The sequence below is a fragment of the Vanellus vanellus genome (genome assembly GCF_965231255.1).
Source record: "Vanellus vanellus genome assembly, chromosome: 23".
Classification (NCBI taxonomy): Eukaryota; Metazoa; Chordata; class Aves; order Charadriiformes; family Charadriidae; genus Vanellus; species Vanellus vanellus.
In genome coordinates this window covers 2,189,938-2,215,964 of record NC_138928.1, presented here as the reverse complement: position 1 = coordinate 2,215,964, position 26,027 = coordinate 2,189,938, and the positions used below count along the sequence as shown (strand labels likewise).

At 47.0% G+C, this 26,027-nt stretch overlaps 2 protein-coding genes across 9 annotated transcripts in view; one reads left to right on the top strand and one right to left on the bottom strand.

Moving 5' to 3' along the window:
* KCTD20 (potassium channel tetramerization domain containing 20) overlaps window positions 1-18,116 on the bottom strand; it is a 43,599-nt gene extending 25,483 nt beyond the window's left edge. For 3 of the 8 annotated variants that reach the window (XR_014269977.1, XR_014269978.1, XM_082494384.1), the window contains exon 1: window positions 6,154-6,265. Coding sequence is in view for 1 of the 8 variants with exons in the window: in XM_082494384.1 (XP_082350510.1) it covers window positions 6,154-6,164 (11 nt within the window). In the remaining 7 variants the exon portion in view is untranslated. Of the gene's footprint in view, window positions 1-6,153; window positions 6,266-11,378; window positions 11,445-12,207; window positions 12,297-14,283; window positions 14,443-18,085 lie in introns of those variants that run through there. The other 5 variants (XR_014269972.1, XR_014269973.1, XR_014269975.1 and 2 more) reach the window with 5 other exon arrangements.
* Window positions 18,117-20,791: 2,675 nt separating this feature from the next.
* On the top strand, window positions 20,792-25,625 carry ETV7 (ETS variant transcription factor 7). Its single transcript, XM_082494429.1, has 7 exons — window positions 20,792-21,004; window positions 21,302-21,466; window positions 21,755-21,862; window positions 22,749-22,940; window positions 23,245-23,387; window positions 23,734-23,834; window positions 24,745-25,625. Exons 1-7 carry the CDS (start codon window positions 20,863-20,865, stop codon window positions 24,854-24,856), a joined length of 963 nt encoding a protein of 320 aa, XP_082350555.1. The 5' UTR covers window positions 20,792-20,862; the 3' UTR covers window positions 24,857-25,625.
* Window positions 25,626-26,027: the final 402 nt, after the last annotated feature.

Below are 26,027 nucleotides of genomic sequence, written 5' to 3'. Positions count from 1 at the left end.
TTATCAAGAGACACTTACATTCCACAACTTCACAAGAGGCTTGCCTTATAAGCCGTATTTAAGTGATGTCAAACAGCATGAAATGCCTACAGACTGAATTTTCACGACAATCAAACTGGGTTTGATGAACATGGCAATCTGTAACTTGACGATCACCTTAAGCTTTGAATTAAACGCGCACACAGCTCAAGAGACCCTGAAAGCCATTCAGCAGCGTCCTCTGCTACGGCATCTCGGAAACTATTTACAGAAATATCATCTGATAAACAGGAACTACATTACGTTAGTTTACCTTGATCATTCCCCCACCCTTTTCTGCTTGATCTACTAAGCAGGATTTTTAGGGAAAAAAGCCCCAGCTGTTGACACCTTTCTCCTCATTCTCTTCTATCCCACTAAGTTTAGCACCAGGGAAAGGTGCTCAAAACTGCAGAGATGGGAAAATTCAGAAACAGGTGCTGCTCTTCCCAATTGGTGGCTCTTACAAGCATCAGATCTGACTTCCCTCATTAAATCTACGGGAAGCCGAATGTTCAGCCCTGCTGACAGTCAGAGTTGAGCCAGGCTAACGTTGTTTTCCTGTCTTCTGTCCCCTCTTGGCATGCCCAAATCCTACACCTTATGTGTCAGCAGAATTGAGGCAAACGAGTACGGATTCCTTCAGCACATCTGGCTGGTACAATAAATGCCCAAACCAGTCATTTAACGTGACAAATATATTGCAATCACGCATACAACCCAGTAGGGAAACTAGTACATAAAGACTTCAGAAGGCCATACTCACGCCTGACCAGCTTACAAATGTCCGGGTTTCCTTTCATGCCTAAGATCAAGGTGAACTACCTGTGGTGAGAATGAATACCTATAAATAATAATTAGCACTATTCATCTTCAAAGCTTTTTACAAATATTAACTGCTTATTGCTCCTAACAGCCCTGGGAAGCACTGCAGGGAAGTCTTTTATGAGAGAAAAGAGGGACAGAAAAAAAAAAAAAAGACATAATCTTCAGGACCAGCCACAGTACTGGGCCCACTAAGGATGTGTTATGCTGACTTTCAGCACGTTCGCTGCTCACGCTCCCTGGCCGCGCACCCCCAATTACCCTGTGGTCAGCAGGACAAATACTCGCAGGTTACCATCTTTTTTGAGGTCTGCTTCCATGCACGTTTCTACCCCGCGGTAAGCGTAAATTGGCTTGTACCACAGAATTGATCATGGGAAGTAAACAAACACCCTGGTTTCCAAGCTCGCTTCGCAGTAATTTGTTTGCATACTCAGATCCTGAAGGACCAGGCAGGGACCAGCCTGCAGAGGAGCTTAAGACTCACAGCTTGTGGACAGCTGGATTTTGGGAGCTGGGAACTCGGGAATATCAACAGCCCTGTGTCATGTTCAGCACTAAAGATCAGAGAAAGAGCTCCTAAATAGGCTGTGATTTTTTTTTTTTTTGGTGAAAGGAAAGAAGTATTACAGTCAAAAATCACAATTCCCATCTGACTGTGGCAGTTGGTTTTGCCTAACTTGGAGCATGCAGCTCCTTCCTCCCTCCAGAACATGACTGTTAAGAATGAGCTCTGCAACTGAACAAGCATCTCTGTTCTCCAAACCACGTGCCAATGGCCACAGTGAAGTCATCTTTATTTGAACTTGTTTGGAGCCAACACTTTTGATGAGAGAAAAATATGGAAGTGATATTTAAGTGGTGGGTTTTTATAACACAAATGGGAAACAAAGTTTTATTTAGCAACACGTCTTTGGCACAAACAACTCAGTTACAAAACCTTTCGCAGAGATAAAGAGGCTGATCCTTCTTCTATGTAACTCTTCAGAAAGAGGGAAGCGCACTGGAATGTAAAAAGGCCAGGACGATCTTTTCAGCACATTACCCTTCCCCACCCTAATGAATCTGAGGCACATCCAAAGCCATTTCCCAAGGTATACAGTTCTCACCCAGCTACTGGAAGGAGCTGAACGGCTTAACTTGTACAGATCAACATAAACAGTACATAGGTGACATCTGCAAGGAAATGAAACTCAAATACACGTCCAGCAGAGAAAACCCATTTAGATGCAGGACATCTTGTTACACAAAAGATAACAAAAGCATCAGTACTGACTCGCTGGTTTCTAGCATTTTATCGTAGTACTTGTTCCTTATCCTGGGATTTTTTTTTTAAAGAGCTATTATAAAATAGTTCAGGTATCAAGTTTGCAGAAATTCACAGAAACTTCAAAGAAAAATCATGAAAAGCTGAGCTGTCAGAATCCATTGAAGACTAAAGCCCTTTACTGTAACATCTGACAGCTTATGCACTGCTTTACTGTCATCTGGCATGACAAGAGGGAAGTCAGAAGAGAGTAAAAATAGTAGAAGTGAGTAACCTTACTTCATCATTCAGTTTGCCAATGGCAAAGAACGACCAGCACGTTGAGCGAGTGAATCAGATGGTTAGCAATCTTCCTCTCTTCCTAAACCACAGCGTAACCACGATGACTTAAATAAAACTCCAAACAACTCATTTTTAAGGTGACAACACTCCTTTAAATCTACAAAAACATTCCCATGTACAATTATTCTCAGAAATATGAGCAAGCAGGAAACACACATACGCAGGGTGTGCCTGACCTAATTCTACAGTCTGCTACTTTAGAACAAGATGTATTTCTAATATAATCACACACCTTTTAGTTTAGTCTTGCTTTAATTTCTTAAAACGTATCCTTGGAACACAAAACCAGAAAAAATAAATTGGCAATGACTGAATTCCTCCTCTGGAGAGAAAAAGGGAAATCTCACAGGCTTAAGATAAATAACGAGAAGCATTTCCTGCACATCAGGATTAGCGAATCAGTATAGGGTATGGCTAAACCACAGCAGGGAGTGCGGCACAGAGATACCCACGCCAGGAGAGATCCACTGGCCAAGGCTTTGCCGTGCCGTACACAACGTGTGGATTTGTCAGTCCTGTACCACGCCGAGTTCGTAAACCCGGCATCTCTCATGCGCTACTCGCCACTCAAAAACATCTTCTCTCTGTTGGGCTGCTCTCGTGCACCCTACGCAATTTGGGGCATTTGGTTAAGTTAAAAAGGAACAATTAAACTTGCTATGAGAAAATATCATCTTGGCAAGTAGGCAGCAATCCAACTTTCTGCTTTTTTATAAAAACTATTTGCTGTTGGTCATCAGATGCATACTTTCCCAGAAAGAGGGAGGAAGAGGAAAAAAACCACCATACTGCTTGTCAGCTCAGTGGCAATAAAAATTCCCGGGTCGCAGGGAAGCATTCCAGAGGGCTGTGCAGAATGAGAGTAACTCAACCATTAGAAAGAAAGGCAAAAATTAAAACTTTCTTCGCAATTAAAGATTGAAAACAGATCTGGGGTCTCATTCTGTAAATATGAAGGAAATCCACTAAAACCAGCAGGTTTGAATTTGCATTAATGAGACTGGAGTCAAACCTGTGGAATTTTGGCCCCAGCTTCTGTTCATTCCCACACCTGTAACTTTGGAGTCCCTGAAGATTTTAAAAAAATTAAATGGAGAGAGTATGGAACGGAAACAGCCTTGAAGGGCACTGGAAAAAAAAAAACATGCCAGGCTGTGCCTGCTCTCATCTTCAACTGAGCTTCCCCCGTCTTATGCTCTGCTTTGGTCCCTTCTGCATTCCCAATAAGGGGGAAAACCAGCACCATTAGGAAATTGGAAAACACAAAATAAGTATTAAAAATGCCTATTAAAACAGATCTTCAGTATAAATGGTATAAAACTCATCTAGAGTTTAAAAGGCAAGAAGCTGCCTTTCCTTTTACAAGTTGCTTGGAGTAAACACAAGCCTATCACAATGCTTTATTTACTCAAAAATAAAAGTGAGTGATGAGCCCACATTGTCAGTACTGCACAGTTTACAATGGTAGAAAGGCACTTCTAATGCAATGACACATCCTGCTTTTAAATCCTACTCCCTGCTTTAGGCCAAATTCTACAGCCTTTAAACATTTTAAGATTCGGAGGGTCTGTCTCTCAGTCATTAGCAGGTGGTTTGTTGTTTGTGGGTTTTTTTAAAATAATCTTTCAGTTGTCAAGTACAAAATCCTCACTTACTATTTCTCTCTTAAGCAGAAGACTCGTCTAGGAGATCAGATTTAACCCTCTTCCAGAAGGTGAAGGGCCATGCGTGAAAGTCTCACATATGCAGGGAAGCTGGTGTCACCAGGCTGCCCTGGGCAAGCGTACCTTCCAGCACAAGGGCCTGAGCCCCGGGCACCATCCTGAGCCCCGGGCACCATCCTGAGCCCCGGGCACCATCCTGTGCGGCTGAATCAAACAAGGGATGCTCAAGGCGATATGAGACTCAGCACGTCTGAGGTTGGCCACTCACTGGCACCTGTAGATACGCCTGTATCCCAGGGGAACAACATAAGAGTGCATTCACCCAAATTACATCAGATAGAAAATCTACCTGAAGCCTTTAATATGCTTTTCTCATACCTACTAATGATCCTCGCTTCATTGTCTGCTCTAGACACGAACATAACCAGACAATAAAAGGGTGATTTATAGGTTGAACTAGCACAGGCACATTACAAAAGGCTTTTTCCCTCGTTATGAAATAACTATCAATATACAGAGGATTCATTTTCCATCTGTCTTTGAAATATAGATGGAAAATAATGTCCAGCAGGACTGATGCAATGCAGAACAGCCTGCAAATTCTGGCAAGAGACAGCAAGAAGGCTGATGAAATGCTTGATTGTTTTCCCCTATTCTGTGCATAGTGTTTCCCTGTTAGCAAAGTTTACGGACTTCCTCATTTACTTGAGTCTTAACAAAAATCCACTCTTTCTACAAATGCAATTCAAAACTAGTCTGCAATATAGTTTTAAAGGTTTAACACTGCACATCCACACCTTCATTTAAGACCCATGGCTCACCAGGTTCTTCCAGCATCTGGTTTACACGCCGAAAACTCCCATTGCTGCTGACAGCACTGACCCACATCAGCGTCCCACACTGACAGCATAATTTCTTTTGCCAACCTATAACAACCAAGACTGATACGTGCAGAAAACTTGTTGTGATTTATTAAGTAACTTTTCCAGAATAGGTAAGTTATACCATGGCAGCCTCATCCACTAGAATAGACGAAGCACATCCAATAATGGCCTATCACTGGGTGTCTCAGAAGGGAACAAAATTTCTGAGTAAGGCAACAGGTTAGGGCTTTGCTAGGGCTATTTTCGCCCTGTGAGGTGCAAAGGTACCAGTGTTAAAGAGCACAACCAAGCAACCTATAAAAGCTATTTCCACTATTCGCACTCTTGAGTTTAAGATAGTAATCTGAAAAATTATAGTTCTTATATTTGATCCTCATAAAGAGCTTAACCCTATAGTCACGGCAGCTTTGCTAGCGCTATGATTAAATTTAGTCAGCAAGGTAAATAAAGCTGGCCACACCAATATAGAATATATACAGAATATATATCCTTTCTAGCCAGAAGGATGGAGTATGCAGATCTGAGCAGGGTAAGGGGAAAAACCCTGGTGAAAGATGAGCTGTTGCAAATATAAGGAGGATCATCTTCTCTAGAGACAGGGAAAACAAATGTTCCCCTGCTAAAATACAGAGTACTGAGCTACATAAAGTTTTAAGCCAGGTGACACCTACGAGTTATACTTTGTCTTCACCTGTGTTAGATTAAACTACAAGTACTTACACAAAAATCTTCAACAGAAGCCATAGCAGCAGACAAGAGTTTTGCCCTGCATTCTGTTCCACTGTTTTCTACAAAACTACTTACAAAGCTTTCAGAAAAAAACCCCACATTTTAACAAAGCATAAAAGCAAGACCTACCTTAACCCTCCAGATTTTAAAATGCTATTTTCTTTCTCAATTTCTCAGACAGTTAAATCTAACTTGGTTTCAAATTCACACCAATTCCTACAGCTACACTACAAGAAGTCAAACTTCTTGATTACAAGCTATACGAAAAGAGTAAGGACAACAGTCTTTCTGAGAAGGCTCTACCCCAAATGTGATGTACCTGCAGCGATCAGAACAGCAATAATCACCCACGTTTCCTACTGTAACTCTGGAGCAAAGCCTCTGCCAAGGCCCCCCCTCGCAAACAACCCAGCTCCTTACTTACTGGCGGCTCATGTGTTCTCAGTGCTACCAGCACCAATATCCTGAAATCCTTCTTAATAGAGGGAAGCACTAAGTCAGGGCAAAGCTTCAGAGTTTAAACTGTTTGTGCGGCAATGGTCACTCCCCCAAAGCCCAGATGTCTGATTCATGTAAATATTTCAGTTTAAAAGTCCCCCCCCCCCCCAGCTGATTCATGAAAAGTTTGAATAGAAAAATCTGTACAGTAACAAATAGCTTTATTTTAAGCCTCCTCTTTTCAGCAAACCTCCCTCCCCCCCGATGCCTGTTTTTGCGGGAATGGTATGGTAGAAAAAGCGCAGTTTTATTAAACCCTCGATGCTGTATTGTTAAATACACTCCTGCCACTCGTCTGCGGCTCATCCCTTACGCAGGCAGAAAGGAATTAACTCCCAGAAGTTCTGAGTATGTTCACAACCGTGTGCATACAGATTTCCAAGTCCAGAAGACCTTGGACTTGGGCCCAAACAAATTCGCAGTAACTGAGGACAAAATTAGTTATTTTGATCTGTTAATTCCCCTCAAGATGCATTGCTAATGAACCCCAATAAATACTTTCTTCCCTCCAAGCTTGGATGCCTACACACAGACTTGCAGAGGCATTACACGTTTATGTCACCTGTTAATGTCACCCTCTATCAGTTCAAATATTAAATCAATCTACTCCATTGTTCTTAATGCTTTCCCCTAAGATACAGCTGGATTGCTCAGAGACAGCTCCAAACAAAATTTCACAGAATGACAGAATTAAATATATCATATATAATCAAGAATATATTGTTTTTAATGCAAATACAAGCTGAAGAAGTAGGAAACTGTTTTCATCGTGACCCTTGCCAGTGATAAAGCATGTGTGTGTATGGACAAGTTTTAAAGTCCAATCATTACACAGCACCCGATTAAGGAAAGATGCTTTAAGAGGTATCTTACCTAAAATAAAACCCCCAATCAATCCCACATAATAAAAACAAGTTGTCAGGAATTTATCTGACTCATGTTTGTTCTGTACATACATATGATGTATTGCAAGAACTTGTTATAATTTTTGGTTTGGAGGACGCTTTTCATTCTTTAATACCCCATTATGTAGTCCGTCCAGATACAGGTGCAATGAAGCACCAGTAGCCTGTTAGGGAGGTTGGGGGGATGTAAAGAAGGAGCAGCAGCCTCTCATCCCTAAGGCATACTGTCCCACACAAGGGGAGGTGGGTCACCTTCATTCAGGACTATGACAACTCCACACAGGGCACGTGATCCTCGAGATCAACACAGCCGGTTGCACTTTCAAAGCATACAGTAGAGCATTCACCCCAAAAATCAGTAAGGAGGAGACAGCAGGGTACAACTTAACACTTCAGCTCACACCTGAGGGGCTGAACACCCCATAACCCTCCTGTCTCCTTCACCACAGTGGCCTCGGGAGACCAGAAACTGTAGACAGTGTCTGAAGCGCAGTACCTGGAGCTGCTGCCACCATCACCTGCAACTTTGCCCTGCAGTGCAGGGTCCCAACACCACCACCCAGCCTGCAGCACCATAAAGGATAAATTACCCTGTTTGCTTCTGGCATAGCAACTATCCAGTGTGGATCCTACTCAGATGAGGTTCGGTGTATTAAGAATCAGCATACACTGAAATACACAAGCTGTAACACGCGTGGATGATTTTACAGCAGAACATTGGCTGAGAGAATATTCAGACTAAAACAAAAATCCCCTCCGCACTTACTGAGCTTTTAGTTTCCTACAAAAAGTTAGTTGATGTTTCACCCATAGCAAAAAGCACCAACTTGCTTTGACTTTTATTTTAGAGAGGCTGTGAGCTGCTTGCAGCTCCACCTTCCTTCTCTGGAAGGGATCCCAACAAGTAACTGCTAACTCATTCCCAGCTCATCTGCTACAACTCCAACTGCCATTCATTTTTAACCAATTACATGGCAGCAACTTGAAAAACTAACAATAGATGGCAGATTTTTGAAAGTTGAATGCAGTTAGAGTCGCTATTCACCAAAGAGATTTCAGCATAACAGAGCATACAGCATTAAAAAAAAATAAATCCAAACCAAGCAGGGAAGCTGCATACTGATTAATGAAATGCAATTAAATTTGAAAGTAAATATTCCAGTCTTGAAACAGTTCCTCTGTACCACAGTCCTGAGAAGCTCAGTGCTTACCGATGGACCCGAATGGGCTCTGATCTACCTACAGCCCCTCTGCCTGTTTCAGGCCCTGAAGGAGACTGCACAAGGGGGACACGGACGGGAAGAGGGCTCAGCACAGCAAGCCAGCCCTGGGCCGGGCACTGCCATCAGCGATCAGGTCCAGCAGCACTTTGTGTCCAGTGTGGAAGAGCAGGACCAGCCTCAGCAAAACTCAAATGCTATAACCCAGCTCAGGAGATCTTTACCTAACTCGGGGAGCAGACAGGCTGGCCCGGCACCCCTGCCAGGGCAGCTATCTGCCACCCCCACGGGGCACTGCCGTATCTCACCACGGCAGCAGCAGGGCAAGTCGCTGGGAGGCAGTTCAGATAAAGACACGGACGCTACAGCCGTCCCGTCCAGCCGCGGGGTGAGATACTCCCTACAAGCAGAGGCACAAGCAAAGGGAAGACCATCAGTGCTGTCTGCAGAAACAACGGAGCTCTCCAAACCAAACAGGTTGCTTAATTCACATTAAGATACAGACAATAACAAAAATGAAAACAAACATAAGGCCTACCTTTGAGAGCGAGGCTGCATTAGTAAACTCTGCAAGTAATACTACAGTAATCCGAAACCAAAATAAACAGCAGAGTTTTATTTAGCATAATTGCAGCTCTTCAGGGAAGCACATCTTGATTTATTTTTAGGGAGGCAAGAGCAGGGGCTAAAATTTGAGCTAGGTAAAGCCAACCATTAGCACTCTGTCAATTTATGTCAGTGGAGAACTTGATACCTTATTTTCAAGAACTGAAAAACATCTTGCTCAAGATTTCAAAATAACTAAGGTTTACGATGGTACATTGGCAAGACACCTCTTCCTTTGTTTACATGTCTGGATAAATATTTTACATGTCAAGCATAGTTATAACACTTTCTAAGAATATTCTGTTACATTCCTTCTTAAGTGACTAATAATTCTTTCACAAAAATATTTGGCTAGTGTCGCGTTTCAGCAAAATTAGCCAGGAACTGTAGCCATATTTTGTGGAACCGTAAAAAAGGGAAAGTAACACTAAGAAAAATACAAAATTGAAAAAGCAGAGGCGATGCCTATTTCAACACATGTAACGAGGTGTTCGTGCAGGGGAAAGGTGCCCATTTGGGCACTGAATAAGGTCGCTCTTTAAAGTGGAAAGTTCTAAAATTGCAATGTATTCCAGAACAGTCCACTCCAGCTTAATTTGACAAGCAAGCAACCCATCAATATTCTAGCCAAAACTGCAGCTGCCTTTGTGAGTGTTTATCTCAAAGACAACAAGCAAAAGAAAGGTCAGGATTTTTAAAAATTTATTTATTTCAAGGAAACAGTCTTCAAAGCCTGTCCGTGTGAGGAATATTCAACTCTTCTACTGAATAATGCAAGAGATTCACAAGGAAATTAGCATATTCCAGTAGTAGAGCTTATGCATGATTTTAATAAATCCTTAACAAGAAGATGGGTCTTACTGCAGAGCCTGCTAATTAAAGGGCTTATTAATGTACCAAGAAGCATTCTCTAACCCTAGGATTTCAACTCAATCCCAATCAGACGTGACCAAAACCGTGACATTTTAGAGCTCTTAACGTGGCCTGCGGGAAATGAGTTTGCTGTTTTCAATGCGGCAGTCAACTAGACAAGACGCTTCCAAGAAACCACCGTCACTCAGTGAACTTGGTGGTAAACCTGGACCAAAACACACATGGGCAGAAGTCTCAGCACCGGGGGGTGAATGCTTCCTCCAGCCCCGACTGCGGGGCAGCAAGAGGGTGCTAGTAGGCTCATCATCAGCTGTGCTGAGGATAAGTAAAGCCTTTAAATCTCACGGCTGTCAATCCGGCTGGTCAGAGTTCACAGGAGGTTTTGTTTTGAATTGTTATTTTTAATTCAGCTGTGACAGTCTCCTAATTAAAGATAGCACTAAGTGTCTGCAACACACAGGGCGAGAGACAGGAGAAGAGTCTATTTTCTGCATTAATAATAGTTTCATCTCTCAGAAATGCAGTAATTCCACTTACAAGTGGTGAAATGGTATTTCCCATAAATGTCCACAACACCTTTAAAATGGTGTTGGAATGACTTAACAGCACAAAGTGAAGACAGATACAGATGCCACAGGCATGGTTTATTAACCAATTTTCTGAAAACAATTGAGAGTTTCAAAAAAAGCTTTTAAAAGGAGAGGCTCACCCCATGATCTTGGCAAAGAACATTTTGTAATAGGGACATTTGACAGACAGGGTACCAGTTAAATATAGCACAGCCCTAATGCACTAAGCTCTTCACAGCTTTATAATTAACAGTAAACAGAAATCCGTTTTCCCCCTTGCTCATCCAACACCAGGTAACAGACATAATTAGACTGGTTTCACTCCAGTATCTTGCGCAGCACATTCAAACCCAGCTGTTTATCACTGTTCCTCAAGCCTGACAGCAGAACTGCATGTAAACGCATTTCCTCACTATCAAATAGGTTCATTTGGGTCTTTCTGAGAGAGCTGCATCATACAGCCCTGCGAGGGGACTACCGCGTCCAGCAGGCTGGGAGCAGTGACGCAGAGCTGAGTCACAGCAACCTGTTCTGGCCAGAACAGCATGTCTGACCACAGCCTCACTCGTACACTGGAAAACGGACAGGCAGGGAGGGGGGCAGACGCGTGCTCTGCTCGGGCCCCGTTACAGGATCGGAAACAGAGGACTATTCTGGGAGGTGATAATGAGAAAGCTCCTCTCCCACCTGCTGCTCACAGGTGCCCAAGAAATGTGCACAATCAATATTTTTCTCCATTGATCCATCCAGATCAATGGCTTTCGATCATACTCAAAAAGAAGGTTTTAAATTGCGGTGCAGAGATCCAGAGATAAGCAGCATTAAGGGGAAAAGCTAAAAGCTGTCTAGTCCAAAATGACTCAAACATTAGCTTATTTACACACCCTAAGAATGGATCTTATAGAAACCCCAGGGCTTAGGAAAAAATTGAAATTTTGATGTGCTTTATATTAAAACTAAACCATTTCACAAATATACCTGAATCATCTGATTTGAAGACCAATGAATGATGTTAAGATTTTTCATATTTGCAACTCGGTCTGTCTGAAAGGAAAAAGAACAAAGCAGATCCTATAGAAAACACCCTGTAGAAGACAAAAGATTGTGCTCATATATATTAGAGAAACTCCACAGAGGTAACAAATCAAATTGTAACAGCAAACGGGCACTTACTGAAATTTAAATAATCTATATTTCTTTTCTATTCCTTTGTCGGCCCCCTGAACAAGGTTACAAGAAATAAGGCAAACATTTTGAAAATCTCCAAAGACTCCTTCCAAACACACGCAGTAAAGCCTTTTTCTAAAATACTGTATCTGTGTAAAAGGCCTTGGCTATCGTAAACTTCCATCTCCTGGGTCTGTATCAGTCCCTAACACCTGATGAAGGGCAGTCTTCTCAAAAAGCATTAGACTACAAGAAGGTTTGCAAGTGTCTGCCAGAACATTTATATCAATGGATTAGGGAACTCATTCATAACTACCAACTGCTACAGCAGATAACATTCCAGACAGACGTAACCTTTTCCATGGCTAGAGATTACGCAACGCCATGATTTTTAATCCACTCACCCAGAGGAAGAAGAAATTAGCTAGCTTTCATATACGTTAAAGCTTCCTTATGCTGTTTTCCTCCATTATTTGTTCCAGTTACATTGAACTAGCAGATGATACTAACCACACAGGAACTGGGAGACTTGTAAAACCCACCCAGCTCATTTCCAGTTCCACTAGAAACTCTGGTGCTACAGCCACTGCAACACAACAGCTACCAACAGTTCCTCTCTTCCTGCCTTTTCCCTACTCACCTCCTTTGGGGACCTTTCACTCCAGTTTCTCCAAGCTAGCAGAACACCCCCAGCAAGAACTGCAGTCTTTTAAGTCGTATGACAGATACCCCTTCGAGAAAAATAGTATCAATGATTATTAAACTGAGAAAAATCATTAAAGTTGGGGTGCATGCTTAATCAAGATGGTTAACAGGACATCCTACAGAATCATGTGGACACACAGATTAATTTCAGGAAATGTGACCAACTGTTGCCCCAGCAGAGCGAGCCACAGGGCTGTGCTCCGAGAGACCCAGCTATACTTTCCAGACCCAGGATTATATTTATTGGGGAAACCCTTCTTTTATTAAATATGGCCTTGCTATTTTTGCCCGCCTAATCTGTTTTTGAAAGCGATGTTGCCAAAACTTTACATACAAGAAGCATTACGATGCAGCTGCTATCACTAATTATTATACACTGTTTCTTACTGCTGTCACAAGAGCAGGCTGCCACCGGGTTTGCACGTCCTCGCACCGCTCCGTTGTGACGAGCGTTAGGCACAAGGTTCAGTTCTGCTATTTTTATGGCTGCCAAGCTCTACTTCCTTCTGAAAACTCTCCGATTCAATAGACTAAACTACTGCGTCCCAACACACAGGTCAGGGATGTAGCACTATTTTATGAGAGCTAGTTGGTAGCTGCATTCATTCCCCAGTTCTTGCAATACATGTGTTTGCCACTGAAAGTATGACTAATACATTTCAATCCATATTATTTGTCCACAAATTGCAAAAGCAGACCTGACACACACAGAGCTGTGCTCTCATTTCTCTATCTTTATTCAATTTCCCTCACTCCTGTTTTTCCCTTTTTTTAGCTATTTCAGTATTGGATCCCAGGCAGTTTTTTATTCTCAGAGTAAACTGCTGACTAGTCCTATAGTCACTGTGACAGTGGGATACATACAAACTGTTCCAGTTTACAGTTCACACGGGTATTACTCCATTTGCGTGTTCAGTAGCAAAACCGATGTGGTAACTGAACATTCCCACGCTCAGGAGCAATTGGTGGATTAACACCATTTTTAATAGCTGCACACAACACATTTCTGAGGGCAAAAGCCAGGGAAAAAGCAATTCCAGCCACTGCAGACAAAATTACTGAATGTTGAACCTCAGTGACTACAGCCCATGGTCAATGACTCTTCTAAGACTAACAGCCATTGATTTTACTTCTCAATTTCAGGCCTGTGCTCGTGAAACAGCTGCCCTTCAAAAGTCCCAGCCCTCTTTTGTGCTCTGAAAGGCACAGCCAAAAAATACACAGGCCAGCATACAGTCTGTGCTCAGGTCAGAGGACATATCACAACCGCAAATTTGAACTTGAACGAGAGACAGGAGAAGAAACTGCCATGAAAGCTGATGAAATGAGACATAGGGAAGGCAAGTCCCGGGACTTCAGTTACTTACAGCATCTGTAATTATTTCCCTGTAACAGACACCTGAAACATCCACGTGAAAGCCCACTTTGCTCTGCCTTTGTGGTTCTGCTATGTCACAACCCAGCCTGGTTCGGTCACCAGTCTGCTGCAAAGGAATTCCTGTCACCAGTTCCACGGGTACAAGCTAACAAGCTCTTGATAAAAAACAACATCTCCCTGCTACTTCTAGACCTGAGGCTAGAGGACACATTCCTCATCTCTGCCCTCCTGTTTTAACCCACTTCTCTGGAAAGCTGGATATCCTTCGACCCTCAAAACCATTTTTCCTTGGCCTCTCCTCTCATCAGGCACAGACACATCCAGGGCTCCATCTTAGCTGTGAGCTACCCAAGCCTTGCTGGGGAACACACCGTAGAGAAATCAGGATGTCGGGCTCCACAGCTCCACAGTAGAGATCACCCAGTACCCATTCCCATCTCAGAAAACTGCAGTTTGGATATTCACGCTGCTAATATGCCTCCCTCCGTGCTGCAGGCTGGATGGAGTCTCTCCTTCAGGTCCGCCCCCCCCCCGCAGCAGTGGGTGTCTACCCCAGGATGAAGCAGGGCTGCGCAGGGCATGCTTAAGCACTCCGCATTTACCCTGGAGCACAGGGGGTTGGATGCTTCTCACCTGAGCTGCCTCGATGAGTCCCAGCTTCTCTGTACAGACACTGGTAAGAAACAAGCACTGGAAGGCGATTCAGCTCCTCAGAATGCAGATGGGATCAGTTCTGGTCAGAAGTTCAAACTCGGGAACGTTGGAATTGGAGGGGATGTCGAGATCAGAAACCTGAAATCAGAGAGGGCTTCATCAGCAGTCTGGCCAAATCCCCCCCCCCCCAACCCGATCCTCTAGCTAAATTTACTTTCTATTAAGCAATTCATTTAAAAAACAGAAGATCCTTCAGACAGCTGAAGTGGCCTTTATCAGCAGGCACCAATTCAGCATTTTTCCTCTAAAGAAAGAGCTCATTATCCACACGCTCCTCTGGGATCTCTAAGCAGAAGGCAACAGTCCCAGAGCCCGTTCCCAAGCTAAAGTTTTTAGGGAGGCTCACTTTGCATTCATTAAACAGGATTTTATTTTCTAGTAGGAAGAGGAGTTTCTGACACCGGCTTTGGCAAGAACACGCAACTAAGAGAGGCCGCACGGGTACGTGCTATTTCAGGTAGCTCTGCAAGTCTCCTTTCACAAGTTATTGAGTCGCTGAGTCGGCCTGTCATCATGCAGTGACTTTCACAACAGGACTGCAACTTTGTGATGCAATTATTAATACAATACCACTACCGCCTACTGCTTGGCCAATATTCCTTTATGATCACAGCTTTTGGCAAAAGGGGACAAAGGTGGTGTTAATTGCTATACAGCACTGAAGTCTTATAGCAAATTCATTACAAAGGGTGAAGTATTATTTACCTTTCTCTACACCCAAATTTTCTACTTATGGGTTTTCAGGTATTTAAAGTGGAGTTAATAGCACTACTTTTAAACAATGTTATACTCTACTTCCTTTGACACTGCTATACCGAGAACTAAACACTTGGCTGCCTGTCACAGGCATGTGGAATGAGTTCAAGATGAGGTCGAGTGACAAACACATCCTGGCATGCCCTAAACTTTGTGCTGAAAGCATCAACTAATAAAACCAGAAGTGACTCTCACTTCTCCTGACCTGTAAAGACAGACTGAATCTCCATACAAAAAAATGTTATAATATCCTGAACAGAAAACTCAAAGCGGGTGGTTATAAAACCTCGTGGATTCAGAGAAGGCAAGACTGAACACGCCAGGATATGAAGACACCTCAAACTGAGGCAAGATCAGATTTATGATCAAATCAGCAAAAGGGGGAGGGTTTCTCTATTCTGATGGTTGAAAATACTTTGGGAAAGGAAACAAAGATTACTGCTGTGTATAGCTCAGGTAAGGCTACCTCTGAAGCCACAGGAAAATAAAGTGTAACACTGAGTAATTTTATACTGGACACATCCCACAAACTTGGCCACGTTCACGTAGATCTTAGATGATACATTTCTGTTAGCACAATTATGACCAATGTTGAGGCTTTCCATTTTTGAGGCTTTGGAATTATGATCTTACCTTCCAGTCAAAGAACTGTCACAAAACCTTTCCAGAAAAAAGAACAACAAAAAACCCCAAAACACATCAACAAAACCCCCCCAAACCAACCACCTTTGCTGCCTGTGGGTGCATGCAATCTATATCAAACAGCTCAAGTGTCTTTGCTAAAACTTGTTTCTCACCACTGTTGAGAAGTATATAAATAATCAGTTTGGTCCTTTCATCTACAAATTCTTCCAGGTAGACACCTGCAGCTTGACTGGGCCCAATGAAGTCCACTCAACTTCATAACTATAAAACAGAAAGCTCCCACAAAATAAAATTATATGATTAACTCCTACCAGAAAGATCACTCCTTTTAAGCCCAAATAAAACAGAAAGCTCGTGCCCTTCAACTCTAGCAGCTGAAAGTACTAGACAGTACTGAAAGAGATTAAAAAGCATTACATGTGCTGCAAATAAGTCTATCTTGAAACAAACACCAATTTAGCTAACTTGGCACACACCTATTTCCTTGAAAGCATAACTTACTTCAACTTGTTCTTAATTGCTTTAAGATGAGCTGAAGTAAGTCTGGACACAGTCTTTAGCACATGTTTCACTTAGGATTAGTCTACGTAAACTGCTCAATTTCAACCACAAGATCAGACCACAGAAGACCCTCTAACGTGGATGTTATTATAGAAAATAAAGACAATTGTGCCAGTATAAGCACCTGTTGTACAGCTGCCTTATATCACTAACAGTGATATAAGTACCTGGATGTTGTAAACAGCATCAGTCTATTTTAGTAAAAGGTGACTGTTTCCCTAAATAAAACTGCTCCACTGTAATAAAAGTCATGTGTGAATCCAGTGTGAATAATAATAACTAACAACTCTTACAGCAGCTTTACTGACAAGACTAACCCACAGTTTTTGAGCCAAATAATTCACTGTTTCGATGCTTACATAACTGAAAATGCTTCTACAAACTGAGGGCAGAAGTATTTATAACCCTCAAATACAGGTAACTGTCAGCTGTGCGGTCTCACAGTCCAGCCATGGGAGTAAACAAGGTCACACCTGAAAAGGGAGAGCTGAGCCTTTCTATTGATTTCCTGGATACAATTTCCTTCCGATTAACAGTTCGCAATTGCTGCTAATGCCAGCAGGAAGGATTGTGATTTTATGGTGAGGATAAGGCAGACACAGGTAGCACAGGTGAATTTTCTGCCTTAAAGCCATAACTTACTGCTACAACAAGATTTGGGTTTGTAGCAACTCTGGCAAAGTAATTCAAAAACACTGTGCCTACAGATCTGTGTTCTCAACCTTGCAGGTTTATGCCCAAGATCGTTACCATTATTATTACCCATTCCCTGAAAAGCCTCAGGTCACTGAGAAGGCAGTACAGAGACAACAGGATTGGAGACGGGCAAAGTCACAACACAAAAAGGTGCGTACGAGCAGAGGCAGGCCGAGGTCTCACATACTGCACTTGTTTAGGTGAGAACCCCTTAGAAACTCCTGTTCCCTTTCAAAGCACAGAAAGGAGGGAGGAAAGGTAAGACAGACTCAAGCCTAAAAACATGCTTAAGAATAATAACGCACCAACCTACAAAGCCCAGACCAGGCGTGGGAGGGCAGCGTGACCAACCAGCCCCCCCGAGAGGAGGCTGCTTCCTGCTCCGGGGGTGGTGGTCAGAAGCAGAGGCCTCACCAAAGGGCACTGGGCACGGTGCAGGCCCCGAGGCCTCCCACACAGTGCGGGGGGAAAAGGGAAACGTGTCAAAGATGCAGGGAGGCAGCAGCAACTCAAGGGATAACAGTCCCAACCCCTGCCCAACACAAACAGGGTGTAGGAGAGGCCCCAAAGGCCCCTTTCTCCGAGTAAACACGGGGCAGGGGGAGGCACCCCCAGCCCCATAGACGGCCCTTCCTCAGTGCACACAAAGAAGGCCCCACAACCCCCTCCCCAAAGGCCCACAGAGGAAGGGCCGGCCCCCGGCCCCACAGGCCCCTCCAAAGCCCACACGGAACAACAGAGTCCACGGGGACCCCACGGACATTCCCTCGGCCCCACGGACATCCTCCTCAATGCCGGCAGGGGACAGGGAAGGCCTCCCCCGAGCCCTGAGCACCCCCACCTTCCCCCGAGCATACAGTGGGCGCCCTCGAGGCCCATAAGCCGCTTTCAAAGGGCCGGGAAGGCTGCTAAAGCCCAAGGCCCAAAGGCTCACAGAGGACCGGAAAGAGTCCCGCCAAGCCCCACGGAGGGCCAGGAAGGGCCCACGAGACACCCTAGATCCCACGGAGAGCGAGGAAGGGCCCCCAGCCGCCGCCCCCCCCCGCCTTTAGGCCTCACTCACCGCGTCCCCGCCGAGGCCGCTCCCTCAGGAGGGCGGAGGGCGGGGTCCCGCCGCTAAGCCCCGCCCCGCCTCCGCCGCTACCCCATTGGCCCCGCGCTCGAAGCCGGCTGGCCAATGGGAGACCGAGAGAGAGGGAGGGGCGGGACACACCGGGGGTGGCGGGGCGTGCCGGTGCGCGCGTGTGTCCCGGTGCACGTGCAGCGTAGCGCACCTCCCGGGGTTCATGGCCCGATGCTCACGGACCGGTGGCCACACACGCAGTCCCGCTCCCCGCTGTCTCCGGGCCTCCGCCCCTCCCCGTGCTCCCCCCGGGACAGCCCTGTCCCGTTCCGGCCGTTCCCGGTGGAGAAAAGGTGTAAAAGCAAGTATTCGAGCTGCCCACCCCGCCTCCGGCCTGTCCCGGGGCCCCTCCCTCCTCCGGCATCGCGTCAGTCCCCGGGGGTACTGTTCACAGCCCCGGGGACACCGGGACCCCCGGGCCGGCTGCGGCCACCGGCCCTGTCCCTATCCCGGCAGCGGGCGGGATCCCCTGCGCGGAGGCGGCGATCGTACCGGAGGGGACCGCGGGGTCACGGCACCGGGAAGGGAACATCAGAACCCCGGGCGCTGCCTGCCCCCCCCCCTCCCCCCCGCGCCGTTCTCCTGCCTCCCGGGGCTCCGGTTCGTTTCGATTTCGTTTCCCGGAAGGATCGCGCCGAAGCCGCAGCGGCCGCAGCACCGGAACCCGCCCGCGCCGGGGCAGCGCCGAGCCGCGGCTCGCACTGGGCTGGGGGCAGCGCCGAGAGCCGCTGCGGGGTCCGGCCACCCGCCGCCACCGGGGATGCAGGTAAGAGCCGTCCGGTCCCATCCGCCCCCACCTCAATTAACGATTTTGATTTACCGGGGCGGGGTGACCCCTCCATCCGCCTCCAAACAACCTCACGTAGCCCAGAGCGGCCGGGGGGGCTCCATCCCCCCAGTTTGGGACTAAGTCGAAAGCGGCTCTCGCACGTGTGGGGGGTGCCCCCCCCCCCCCCCCCGCTTTTTCTCACTTTCCCGCTCGAACCCCTCCAGGGTCGATATTTCCTCTTGGAGAGAGAAAACACTGCCTCAGAAACACGTGAAAGCAGCTAAGCAGGGAGAAAAGCAAGAACATTAAATTGGTACAAAGTAATACAAATTAAGAATGTGTCTCTCATGCTCTAGAAATCTTTAGGAGCAAGAAAAGATAACAAACATTTGATCTGTTTTTTACTGAAATCTCATTGTAAGAGTGTCACGCTGATGGGAGAAAACTAAACCACCTTTTTGACAAGTTGTAGACAAAATACGCTGCGTATTTCTTTCGTTTTTATTTTTCCCCGTAGCTTATTGCTTAGAATGAATCTGAAAGAGTTTGCATTGCTCTCCAGCCTGCTCAGAGTTTATACTGGAGTTTCTCTGATTTCCCTCACATGATCTCATGCCGCTGCTTGCTTTGCTAAAACCAACGACCCCGCGACAGCCAGCGATCGTTACACCGCCAGCGGGCAAATTAACACTCACTCTTCTGCTGAAGAAAACCCCTCATCCATCCCCAAACCACTGCCTTTCTCCCACCACAACTTCCCCAGATGACAGGGAAGCGTTTTCCCAGGGAGGGATTGGAGCCTTTTGCTCCAGTCTCCTCTGCTCCTGGTTTTGGGGACACAAGCTTGGCATTTAAGATGTGCCCAACCACCACATCAAGGCACACTTGTGATTTTTTTTTCTTCACCCCTGGACTTTCAGGGGAGCTCATCTCCTCGACCCCCACACACGGTCGAGAAGCTCTGTCTGCTCAAAGCCCCTCTGAAGATCTGCCTGAGGGTGCATTGAAGTGCCCAGAGTTGGCAAAAGCTTCGGAAAATACTATTTGTAGGCAAAATTGTTAATTTTCCAGAGAATGAAGCTGAGAAATTGCTGGGATTCACGTTAACAGATTTTTAAGGGGAAATATTATCTGCTTGGCTGCCAGTTATATTTCAAGATGTAGATGGGGCTGACAGCAGGATCTGCGCTCCCTTCTGGCCCTGGATGAGAGCCCGGAGCCAGCGTGGGGGGGATGCTGACCCCCAGCCCGGCCGAGGCGCTGCGGCTGCTTCTCCTCCCAGCATTGACCATCCCCCCCGTTCAGTGAGGCTGGAGGGGGTCCTTAAAGAACAACCGAGAGGGAGGAGTAATTCTTGAGGGGCTGGGACTTCATGGCAGGAGAGCAAGATGCGTGGACATCTTTCTGAACGTGGGGATGGCCATTTCCACTTTTGTCATGAGTGGAAAAGTTAGAGAGATCTCTTCATACAGTGTTTTTAAGACAAAAATCTAAGCACTATCGCCAGCTGTATTTTCACAACTCTAAAGAATTGAAGTACTGTCCTAAAACCCTGGATGTCCGACGAGCATCTGAGGATCCTGCAGGAAGCAAGAGCCAGCCCGGGCACTGCGGGCTCTGCCAGTCTTGGCTCCATCTTCTGCTTCCCCTGCAGCCATGGGGCAGCGGGGATGGACAACCCACATCTAGAGCCTGGGCAAGGGCAGGTACCTCCGCTAAAGAAAAGAACTGGAAAAAGCGATGGGGATCTCTGGCTACTAACATTGTCTTGGGCAACCAGAGATTCATCCTAGGGCTGGTGAAGGATCTAGAGCCATCATGGAAACGCTGCAGTCAGTGCATGACACTGCTATGAGAAACCAGCTAGAAATGCTCTGAGCAGTGTTTACTGCAGTGGAAGCGCCTCCAAAGCAAAGGCGGGAGTGGAGTCGGGAATTTTCCCCCGCTCATGCGTTTGATCTCTTTTCCCCAGGGTAAAGTGACAGTCAGCTCTTCCAGCCCCGTTGTCACAGCTTCGTTAGCAGCCCTGTCCCAGGCCAGACACACACCCATCAGCGAGGGGGAGATCTTCAAGCTTCCAGGCAGGCTGAGTGAGTAGATGTTGAGTGAGTCAACACTGCTTAAAAAAAAGAAAAGAATCTCCCACAGGGTGGGACATGGTGGGTACGGCCGTGGTGTCCCACCCAGGGACCATTCCCTGCTGTCAAGGGGGACAAGACTGACCAGTCATCAGGGTTCATTTTCTCTCTTTTGGGGTTTTGACCTGTGAGTACTTAATATAGAGGGAAAGTTTGCTGATGGAGAAGACCAGTACCCCCACTCCCCCCACCCCACAGCAGCTTTGAAGATGGAGACGGAGTTGTTTCAGAGGCTGCCCCTGGTTTCAGGAATCCAGCCCTCACTGTGGAGCAAGGACGACGTGATCCACTGGCTAAGATGGGCTGAGAAAGAGTATTCCCTTCGGCAAACGGATGAAAGCAAGTTTGAAATGAACGGCAAAGCCCTGTGCATCCTCACCAAGGATGACTTCAGATACCGAGCTCCAAGCTCAGGTTAGAGCGAGTGTGAGGGTGTTTCTGAGGCCCATCAAGTACAGCACAAGCGGTGGTCTGCTGAGAGGGGCCGGACGGGTCCCAGCAGACCCAGCTTCAGCCCTACCTGTCCAGTTGGGTGCTGGAGACAGGAACAACCCTCTTCCTTCCTTTAGTCCATTTGGACTGCAAACGCTTTGGGGTGGGGAATATCTTCTTACTCTGTAGCACAGAAATATAAACAACAACATCATCTGAGAGTCTCTACTATAATACAAAGTTATCTGAGCAGACTTTCCTTCTCTGCAGGTGATGTCTTATATGAAATACTTCAGTACATTAAGACTCAAAGAAGAGCTCTGGTGTGCAGCCCTCTGCTGAACCCACCCTTCAGGGAGACCGGGAGCACAGAGGAAGGTATGATGTCTCCACCAAGCTGTCCTGCCCTCAGCTATATAGCAGGTAGTGCACATCTAGGGCTTGAAGCTCAATCAGCTAAACCCATCCCACAGTACCTCTGCAAGCCAAGCAGGACAGTCCTGGAGATGGCAGCCAGGTCCAATAATGTCCAGGTTTTCAAGAAAGCTTGTGGTGATGAAGCAGGTCTGGTCAGAATCGAGTCTAGGGATCTCCGGGTGGGTCCCTGGTGACCAAGTGAGGCTATAGCTATGCTATGAAATCCATCTGCAAGTTGAGATCTGGACTGAGGAGTGAATAGTCAGGCAGAAGCACAACCATGGCTGGTGAGCAGTTCTCCTAGAGCATAGGTGGGAAAGGGCTGAGGGGCCAGGGCGGAGTTTAAATAGCGCTTCTGGGCCAACGGGTGGGGTGGGGAGAGACTCCAGGTGGGGCTGGTCAGGGCCAGCAGGGCTTTTTAGTGCTCTTGGAGGGCTTAGGTAGGAGTTGGGGTGGGTTGGTTAGTGTCAGTGGCTGGCTTTGTATGGTGGTGGCTCTGGAGTACTGTCCTGAGCTCTCCTGCTGGATCAGGTGCAGGGTAACAAACACCTTAAGCTCCTGCAGCAGTTCACAAATGTAGTGCCTGTACTCTGCTGTATTCTCCTATTCCATCTTTTCTCCTGGATCTGACCCATATCCTACTTGGCATCTCCTCTAACCCCCCTGGACCTTCAGTTGCTCTCACCTTAGGAAAATCCCAGGCTTTCCTGTGTACCTGCCTCCTCTGGCTGGGCTGGTGCCAGGCTGATAACTGACCTGGGCTGGTCCTCCCTGGGTGTTTCAGGGCTTTGGAAGATCTCTTGAGACCTGCTATAATACATCATAGGGTTGTTATTTATTTCCCCAGGGACAGACTGCAGAGCTGAGGCTGCCCCAGTTGCTGTTTCCTCCTGCCTGGATTGTGCGGTGCAGCCCCTGTCCCACAGCCGCGCGGAGCCGCTGAACCTCTCCCATCCCGGCTCGGAGGGCACCTGCAGGGCAGATGCCATCTGCTCTTTTCCTACAGCCCTATCAGCCCCAGCAGATGGGAAAATTGCAGGTAAATCTGAATTTGTAGCCTGGTTCCTTGGGGAAATGAGGGTGTGCTTTGTCCTGTCTGCCTACCTGTCTCCCATTTATTCCGTGCGTCAGTGTGCGTGCGCTTCCACGCCTCAGTTTCCCCACCTGAAAAATGTAGCTCGGGCTAGTATTTTGAGATCTAGCAATAAAAGTGCTGTGCATGAGCTCTTCTTACATTTATTATCATTGTTAACAAGCGCAGTTCTGTTGCTGATTTGACCCTTACTGGAGCACAGGTGTCTTAGTGGGAGCTCTGTGACTATTTATTCTCCACCGATGCTCAGACTGCAGGTTGCTGTGGGATTACGTGTACCAGCTCCTCTCCGACAGTCGCTATGAGCCCTACATCAAGTGGGAAGACAAGGAAGCCAAGGTCTTCCGTGTCGTTAACCCAAACGGACTTGCCCAGCTCTGGGGGAACCACAAGGTAAATACAGTTGAGAACAAATTTGTCATTTCTGGGCTTCTGCATGTTGCCTTCATGACGTGTTCCCCAGAGCTGATGGCACAGGGACTGGGAAGGGTGAGACAGCGTGGGCGCAGCGCTACTGAGAGATGCCAAACTCTGGGTGATTAAAGAGGATTTCTCATCTGCTGGGAAGCAAACCATGATGGCTGTGGACCCAGAAGCAAGTCTGGGTTAGAGACCCACATCACAGCCCGCAATGCCCAAGAACCACCTCGAGTGTCCCACACGTAGTCCTCCTGCAGACTGACCCAAACCAGGTGTTGGTGCTTGCTTTTCCTCAGACCCAATTCTTTTCTTCTTCCAGAACCGGATGAACATGACATATGAAAAGATGTCACGAGCGCTCAGGCATTACTACAAACTCAACATCATCAAAAAGGAGCCGGGGCAGAAGCTGCTGTTCAGGTGAGATGAAGCAGGTCAGAGAAACGAGCTGCCTGGGATGGTGGGGACAGGGCACAGGAAGGTGGTGGGCTCCAGATGTTGGCAGCTGCTTCGTCTTGCTGGTCCAGACCGAGCTGAAGTTGCAGCGTCTTCGCTGTCTGTTGGGGTAACGCGTGGGGACGTGGTCTGTCGGCTGGGTTTGTGGTGCTGTAGGGGAGATCAGGGGCTGGTCCCAGCCTGGCGCAGTGACTCAGGCGTCCTGCAGCGGCTGTGCGCATCTCGGAGCTGGAATCGGCCTTCGTGTTGAGGTATAGAAGCCTGGACTGGTTTTAGTTTTGCAAAACCTCAGTGGTTGCTTTTTGGTTTGTTTCTTTTTATCCTTCCCTGCCAGTGCAGCACCCTGCTGGGTTTGTGCCCAGGCTGTCTCCTGTGCGAGCCAGGAGATGGGACATCGGGGCTCTGGGTCCCATGCCATGTGTGTTCCAGGGCTGCAGGCCAGCAGCCTGTCCCGAGACCAGCATCCATCCGCCCTCCTGCGTGGGGTCCGGCTGCTGCTGGGGGAACTGTCCCCAAGCCCACCTGAGCTGGAAACTTCCTTCCTCTTCCCCAGTGAGACCAGGTCTGAAGTTCACCTCCAGACAGAAGAAGGGGTGGAAATACATCAGGAGCCTCCCGTTTTCAGTGCTGGCTGCTTCCTTGAGGCTAATATAGGCTTAAAGCGCCCGCTCTGGGCTGAGAAGTGCTGAGCTTTGTCTCCCCGGGCTTGGGGCACCCTGGGTGCAAAGCAAGAGTTGGGATCCTCAGCGAAGCCCAGGGGTGGGAGATACCCTCTGGCAAGCTCCAGAGCTCAGCTGATGAGGGCAAGGGCTCCAGCACTTACAGCCTGCTTTGGGGCTGGGTTTGGACATGCCCTTAAAAAAATGTATTGCAGGTTTTTGAAGACTCCTGGGGAGATCATCCATGAGAAATCCAGCAAACTGGAGCAGCTGGAGAATGAGGACCATGAGGATTTGAAAGAAGACCCACTGGAGGTTTCACCATAGAAAAATCTTTGGAAGTGGCATTTGCAGTGCATCACAGACAGACTTGTGCTCTGCTAGGAAGTGCCGGCGTCTCTTGCATCTCCTGACAGAAGGCCACAGAGCTGGTCCTGGGTTTCAAAACCTGCCCTGAGCCAAAGCTGTGACATCTCTGGGGCTTCATTAGCTTCATTAGCAAAACACACTCAGAAACTGTCTCCCAGCCCCGAAAGCGCAGGTGAATGTGTGGGCTGGTCTTCTGCTCGCTTCTCTACTGTCCTCGGGGAGGGAATGTGATGTTTTTGCTCTGTAAATTTGGATGCTTGTCTAAGCATCAACACGCTGCTCCAAATCTGAGCCATTTCCCCGATTCGAGAATGGACTTACACTGCAGATGGGCCATACACTCTAATCTCCCTGTCTCCTGTGGGGTCGCTCCTGCGATTAAGGGTGGGAACGTGCTGAAGTATCTGCCCGGATCAGACCTGGCTGGAGCTCCAGGCTGCACGGGTGCCCTATGCTGGGTCTCGTTTAAACTCCTTTCCCTCCTTGTAATGCTTTTTGCAATTAGCTGACTAAATAATGTAAAAAGAAACCAAGACAGTAATGAATATGAGAACACTCGTCATCAGATGTGTGGTTATTTGCTTTGAGTCCGAAGCAGGAATAGCTGCAACCCCGGGCACTGTTCCTGACCTGGAAGGAACAATGTGTGTGTTTTTTAGATCCAACAATATCCACTAATATTTTCAGATTGCCTTTCATTGAGGAAATAAAATCCCGTGACTGTGTACAGTTGAAAATCCCACTTCTTGCTGGTCTGAAACTGGGGAATCTAAGCCTTCCTCATTCAAAACCAGCTCCTGTGGCCACCCAAATCTTGTCCCCAAGCTCAGCAGCCCCTAAGCCAGAGGCAACAGTTGGAGCTGCTCAGCAGATGGGTGAACAGAGTACGAACACATGGTGTTTTGTAGCTACATGGACAAGCGCAGATACAGGTCATGAAGCAACATGGTGTTTCATGGCTGATAGGACAAGGCGAGTTCCTTCCAACCTTGGTTTTGTATCACTGCAGAATTTTTCCTTCTCCCTGGTCTCTTTGCTCTGGAGCCTTTCCCAAGCCCAGGCTGCCGTCTCAGAGCTGCATCGGCACTGCTTTTGGGGCTGTGGATGGGTCTGGGAAATTTCAGTCTTG

Excerpts from the sequence above, each read along its gene's own strand:
- ETV7 (XM_082494429.1), top strand. The coding sequence starts at position 20,863 with ATGCGTTTGATCTCTTTTCCCCAGGGTAAAGTGACAGTCAGCTCTTCC. Across the intron at positions 21,005-21,301 it reads CAAGCTTCCAGGCAGGCTGA|GAATCCAGCCCTCACTGTGG; the intron begins GTGAGTAGATGT and ends CCCTGGTTTCAG. Across the intron at positions 22,941-23,244 it reads AGCAGATGGGAAAATTGCAG|ACTGCAGGTTGCTGTGGGAT; the intron begins GTAAATCTGAAT and ends ACCGATGCTCAG.